The sequence below is a fragment of the Taudactylus pleione genome, unplaced genomic scaffold, assembly GCF_031769625.1.
Source record: "Taudactylus pleione unplaced genomic scaffold, aTauple2 ptg000007l, whole genome shotgun sequence".
Taxonomy (NCBI): Eukaryota; Metazoa; Chordata; class Amphibia; order Anura; family Myobatrachidae; genus Taudactylus; species Taudactylus pleione.
Genome location: NW_028284410.1, coordinates 546,788 through 553,966, shown reverse-complemented (window position 1 = coordinate 553,966; position 7,179 = coordinate 546,788). Strand labels below are relative to the sequence as shown.

Genomic DNA, 7,179 nt, shown 5'->3' with positions numbered 1-7,179 from the left:
TTAATTCCATATGGACCCGCCTTCTCCCTGGAACACTTGAGGGGGGGGGGGGGTACGCCTAAGCACGCATGTGCTCCGGGCACTCTGGCTACACGCTACTCTCTGCCAGGGCCACCTGCATGCATTTGCCCCCCAGGCTAAAAGTTGCCAGCCAGCCCCTGTCTGTGAGGCTATCAGTGAAGGGGCAGTATGTGGTGCCATGAAGTGGGTAGTAAGTGCGTGCGTGCAGTGTGTGTGTGTGTGTACATGTAGCTATATATCTATAGAGAGTGAGAGATGTAATACATATCTTAAAATGGAGGCAAATGAAGCACAATTATGTGTCCTCTGCCAGACTCCTAAATAAAGAAAGCAGAGGAAGAAAGAAAAAGGAACGCCTAAGAGGTAAGTGTATATTGGGTATCATGTATGAAGAGGTGGGGGAGAGTGTTTTAAGACTGCAGTCTGGTGGGATTATCTGCTAGGGGGCACCAGCCAAAATCTTACCAAGGGCAGCACATTGGTTAGTGCCGACACTGTACTTATGCCACTTTAAACATAATATAAAAGATAAATAGACTTGATCACAGTGTACACATTAAAACTGACTTAAAGTTGAGAAATTCTTTAACACTGAAACCCCTTTAATAATTGATTATATTTAAAAACCAAACAGACAACAAACTGCCTTGCAGAAATATTAGACTTTTTATTCTTTTTTCTTTCATTTGTGTTTTGTTTTTATTTTAACAACACATATTTGTGAAATAAGAAAGTCTCAAGGATGCACTGGCACCCCAAACACGAGATGGAGAAAATATCCCAAATTATAATAATAATACCCCCAAACTCACTCAGTTTATAAATAGCTTGCATTGAACATCCCCATTTAATTACACATAAATAAATATATACAAAAGTCTTTGTTTAACTGGTCCAGGAAGCAACATATTCTTATAAACGCCATTGTCCATGCAAAGTGGGGAGCATTCGGTGGAGAAGAATGCGGCTTCCTGGGAAAATGAGTCCAACAGCGCAGCGTCCAGATAACAGTGATGTCATCTGCTTGAAGGGTTAAATCTGCCAGGTTGCAAATGAATCATATAACATAGATGTGGACAGGGTTAGTCCCACAGATCAGCAAAAATCAATCCCATGATAATGACTTGTATAACTGGACAAAACAGCCACACTGTAGACAGAATCAACCTTCTGACAATGATAATATTTTCTGTTATGAAAAGCAAACCCTCCATACAACACTGAAATTTCATCCGTTAAAGGGTTAAACATTGTCCTTGCAGCATAAAAACATATAACTGGATAGATCTGAAGCACTTATTCTCTAAGTGCAGAATAATTTGTAACTAGAGTCCAACAAGTGGTTTTGATTTAGTTAATTTTTTCACAGTCTGTCCATCTAATGAACTGTAGGGGTAAACATGTTATAACGTAGCACTTGCCTTCAGCTGCCACTGCTATAAGAAGAATAGATTAATCTTGGTAAAAGAGAAATAACAAGCTCTTGCAGAATGATTCCTTATTTAACTGGTGTGCAAATGGCCCTTAAAATTAAATTATAGTCAAGTTATATAACATACAAGTGGTATTAATATTTGTAGAAACTGAGTTTACATGTAACAGCTTATAATCAGCAAGTTCTGATGTTATCACTTTAGTATTTATTAGCAAACTTGTGTAATATAAATATATAATGCACCCCTATTGTAAATTAACAAGTATATGAGACATTACCTTAGACTTCTGTTCCTCAGTAACTTGGAATAGCCATATAATTGACGCAACATATGCAATTTGTACTATACAATATATTACTTACAAGTAAACTTTAAAGTATTACTTAAAAATAAATATAATTGTGTTATTATGCACCTGTTCTTTAATACTTGTTTAGTTGGTGTATAATATAATAGTTATACTCTCTCTGCACGTATTAGGTTAGAGCTGCTTTTCACTTAACGCAAAGCAGCAAAAATTAGCATTAGTACATAAACTAAATAAAACCAATTATAAGCATTTATGTATTTGTTGCTAGTGAAATGAAATGTAAATACATTTCATTGAGAAAATGTTTTATCACAATAGTAGCTAGATTAAAAGATCTCAAAACAAAAATCTATGTTTCAGGTATACGCATTTTAGGGAATATGTCATTTTAAAATATACAAGAAACATCATTGCACATTATGATCTTTTAGAGGGATTATTTACTATTGTAGTGCAAATGAGGAACCAATCAGCAAGTAGCTTTGATAAGTCAAATCCAAATCAAACAATGATAGCAAGTGTTTGACTGGTTTCCATGAATTTACACTTACACATTTTAAACCACATGCTACAGTAACACTAGGATCATTGGTGGCAAACTTATCATATATTCACGATATTGTTTTCCATTTACTCAATAAGAGACAATTTCATTAAAAAATATAGGGAGGAAGTACATTTTGTCTCTTTCAGATTAATCCTACTCTCAAGTCTCTCTATAATAGATATTCTGTACACCAGCAAAGTAAGAACTCTGTTATATAGCGCATCATAACAATAGTGGTTTCTTCCTGAATATTAATGTATACTTCAGGTATATAGTTTGCAGCTGCCGGTCTCAATACCGACATCGGAATCCCGTCAAGGGACTTAAGATAGCCGTCGAAATACCAACGCCTATCTTAATCCCAACACCAGTAAGCAGAAGGACGCCAGCCCGAACAAGGCAAGTCCGGGGCGCCCTTAGCATTAGCTGCGGATCTTCTCCCGTCGGGCTGCCGGCGTCAAGATATTCAGCCGCCGGGACTTCATACCCATTCCTTTGCAGAAGACTCATTGCAACTGTTCCTCAATTGTAGAGTAAATCTAAATGGATAATTTATTGGACACAATGAAAATAGGTTGTACTGCACATGCTTCAATTACAGGTATTGAAGAACTGAAACTAATTTGGATATAAATGTTGTTTCCTATAGGAGTAATTTTTGGCACCTTAATCTTAGAGCACCAGTTTTTCCGGACCTGGACTATCATGTCATTACTCTATGCTGCTGTTGAAGTTCATATAATTGGACTAGCTAAATGACCTGACCTCCCACTGTAGTGTCACTTACATAAGCTCACAAAGGGGCTGGTATCTGTGCTGCTTAGTTCTTGGAGAAATGCACCACATCACGTTGTTTGCCTCCACCCACTCAAAACTGTGGATGTTACTATGGCACATGCAACTAGCACCATGATAACATAAACTCGCTCCATCTGTAGGTCTTAAATGCCTCAAATTATCTGGACTATTGATATGTTTGTGTATGCCAAGATTGCTGTTTTGGAGAAGATATATAGGTTGATGTTATTCTGATACATCATATAAATGTTGCATGAGTCCTGCACAGTCTAAATAATAGTCTGAGTTATGTTGTTTTACTGCTAGACACTGGCATAAAATGCTTCTTCAACAGGTAATCATAAAGCGATAAGATCTTCTCTTTGTTTTTCCATCACTCTTTTATTATACCAGTTCTTCTTTCAAGGTTTATTAGTTATTTATTGAACTCCATATACTGAAAACATGCAGGTGTGATGGTCTAGGTTTCACCAATGGGCAAATCTGTCATGGTTGTCAAGCAATCACCTTTCACTTTTCAGCCACCGCCATGGCTGGGGCTATTTCCTATGTTTAAGATCTTTCTCTGATGGTTTGGATTCCCCTATTGAATGTCCATTCCCTGTACTGCTCATGAAGATCTTGTCCATGCCTTTAAGAGACTCAAGTAGGTAGTTCTGAAAGGCAGTGAGTGCTGCACATATGGCTGGTCCTCCAAACCCATGAGTGATTAGGCTGAAGTGAGTCAGGCAACTTTGTACACCTGGCTCCAGGATAAGAGACGGACGGCTGTTTCCCAAAGGAGAGCGATCCTGGGCCAACAAGTCCGCAAACTCCTTGCAAATCTGCCTGGAAGATATAACACATTATTAGAAAATAGCATTTTTCCATCAACACTTCCATACGTGTACATAGGGAATAACAATACGTGCAAACATTATACAGATTTTTTTTTCTGCCAAAGACAATAATAAAAATTATTTGCAATTACATTTTATTCAGGAAAATGTGTTTTTATGCTTTTATTATAGGAAGAACAAATTAGTGTTAGACAGTAAGGGCTGGATACAATATATGTTTAAACATCTTTATCTGTATACTTTAAAAAAAAAAAAAAGCATAACTGTTCCTGCAATATGGAAGCAATTTATTCAGCTACAGATTTTCTAAAGTAGTTGGTAGGGGTATAGAGCAGTCAGGCATCAGACAAAATTAAAATATTACTAAGTATTCAGATCACTCATCTCCATATAAAATCAGTTACATCCTATAGCTGACTCTGTGTCTCAACAAACAATCCTGAACATACAAAACACAAGCTCCAACATCACATGACTAGGAATTATTTACTGTTTTACCGTTTAGTCCAATTTTGTCAGACTAAAATGGTTCCATCTACCTAAACTACACAGATATACAAATCAGCTAATCATGGTAGAAGGCACACTATTGGACCTCTCAAATCTTGGAAAGATCATTTTGGTCCTAAAAACTGGAAAATTGTAGCACACCTGAGTAGGAGTGAATAACACCATCTGCAAGCAACTATATGATATTGTTGTAATTAGGGAATGGAACATTAAAAAATATTGATAGTTTCTATGTTTTAACTATTGGTAAAAACAATGGATGTAAAATATTGATATTTGACTGTTTAAAAATCGATTTTTACACCAAAAAAAAAAAAATGTGGATCAGCAATGGTCTGCCCTTATTATCTTACTCCACTCACTGCTTTTACTCACTTCGGGTGCTCTCACCCTGCCCTCTGGCTAAGTGACTCTGTGTGACTGACACCTGACTGCCCTGACCAATCAGCATCAGGTCAGAAAGTCTCTCTTCTCCCCCTTACATCTGTCACTCACTGACACTGACACATGAATACTCTCATCAAACACAGTTGTCGCCTGTACAGGACTACCCTTCTTGCCTACTGCTACTGAAGAGCAATAATATTGGGGGAATTAAGGATTTTCCAACTATTTGTAGTGAAATATTGATGGGGCCAATAGTTTGGCTATGGATTTGCATTCCTACTTGTAATATGACAATAAACATTTTTTTATTTACTTATTATAGAAAGAAGCAGGACACCTACATTGGAGATATTATACTAAATGTCCTAGAATGTGAAGTTTATTTCCTAATCCTAAGGTTTAGTGAAATAGAATATTGCCTGTGTGTATATGTAGAATAAAATTCCATGGATGTGTTTGAAGACAAACATATACTTACTTGGTAGCAAGCAGCATGTTCTTTCTCGTATGGAGCTCGGTGGGGTCAGAGTGCTGCCGACACAAGTATTCTGCTGCTGCTTTTGCTGGGAACTCAGTCTCACAAACATAGCCAAAGTCTCGGGCAAGATGGACAGCCTCACCTTAAAGAGAGGAAGGCCCAATCAGCATCCAGGTTAGTAATTATTACTGCAAATATTAACATTTATTATAATAAACTAAATGCCTACTTTAAAAAGAAAACCTGCAATACGTGAAGTTTAATCAGAGCAGAAAGTGCATTCAAGAGGAAAATCTTATGTAAAATGCTATAAAATTTGGATTAAGGGGAATATGTACCAAGCCTTGGACGGTGATACAGTGGAGAAGTTGCCCAAAGCAGTCAATCAGCTTCTGTCATTTCAAAGACTGTGCTAGATAAGTGACAGTTAGAAGCTGATTGGTTGCTATGAGCAACTTCTCTATTTTATCAATCTCATGGCTTGATACATATCCCCCTAATTATTAAAAGTAGTACGAATCCCAGTAGACATGTTTGGTTTAATTATTCAAGTTAGTCAGTGAACCACAAGCCCCAGTAACCTCCCCATCACTCTACAAATTTCTCATTGTTACATGCCATTATAATATTATACATGTAATACTTAGGGCCTGATTCAGACCCGCTCGCGAGTGCATAGCGCTCGAAGGTGGGTCGATGGTGGCCCAGTGCGCACGCGCAGCGTGAGCCCCGGAGCGAGTGAGACCTTCACTCGCTCCGGAGCTCGCAGCGGCTGTCAATGTTGATCGACAGCTCGCCCCGTTTTGTAGGCGGGTAGGGGTGGTGGCTGAACAAACTGAGGCATTCCCGAAGGAACGCCTGCCGTTTGTGGGCGGCCCTACTGACATCACTTGTGATGTCAGTAGTGGACTTCCAGCTCTATTAGCCACAAGGGTCTCCTCGCAATGCCGATGGTCGCAATAATCGCGACCATCGCCAGGCCGCTCGCACAAGTTGTGGGTGGTCACCCACAGCTGTACGAGCAGCCTGGAGGACGGAATTAAAGAAAAAAGGGATGCCCTGATTCAGAGCAAGCGCACGCAAATAGCGTGCGCCTCTGAATCAGGCCCTTAGAATGTAATCACTATTAATCAGCTGTGGGCTAGCAGGGGAAGAGTGGGCACTGCCATGTGCACTCTTACCTTACAGTAGGTGCTCACTTACAGCTACAACCTAGCACCAAGGAAATGATAGTATAGAGCACATTTCAGGGTGTATGTGGTACCCCGATCTGCTGACCTTCTATGTTTGACTGTTAGCAGTTGGGAAGTGTCATTTAGTGTTAAAGTAGATTTACTAGTTAGTTATAGGAGGTTGTTGTTAAATAAACCATTGTGACATTCTATAAAAGTGTATTGTATTTGTGTGTTATTTAGTTTTGCTTTGTTATTCCTCACAAACCAACAACAACATACGATTAAAACCAGTTCTGTATATTAGCCCAAGGCACAGTGATTTGCATAAAAACAGAATGAAGAGGAGGACATATTCTATCTACTGATGACTGCTGTTGTTTAGGAAACTTGTGTCATAAAATAAGCAGCTTTCATATTCTGCCCACGGTGCAACAAAGATATATTAACACTACACCGTCTAACTCCATAAGCCACTAATGCGTATGTCTTGTGGCATTCGTCTGAAATGTACTGGAAGGAAAATGAGAGATTAAGGGGGGAATTTACTAAAATTAGTTTTTAGAAGTGGAGATGTTGCCCATAGCAACCAATAAGATTCTACTTAACATGTAACTAGCACCTTCTAGACAGGGGCGTTTCTAGAGAGGAGGGGGCCCCTGTGCAATCTCTGTTACGGGC

At 38.8% G+C, this 7,179-nt stretch overlaps 1 protein-coding gene across 1 annotated transcript in view; it reads right to left on the bottom strand.

Moving 5' to 3' along the window:
• Nucleotides 1-671: 671 nt before the first annotated feature.
• TFAP2E (transcription factor AP-2 epsilon) overlaps nucleotides 672-7,179 on the bottom strand; it is a 33,933-nt gene continuing 27,425 nt past the window's right edge. The window contains exons 6-7 of the mRNA XM_088460249.1: nucleotides 5,327-5,468; nucleotides 672-3,940 (exon numbers count right to left, since the gene is read on the bottom strand). Of these exons, the coding sequence (XP_088316375.1) occupies nucleotides 3,652-3,940; nucleotides 5,327-5,468 (431 nt within the window). The 3' untranslated portion in view covers nucleotides 672-3,651. The remainder of the gene's footprint in view (nucleotides 3,941-5,326; nucleotides 5,469-7,179) is intronic.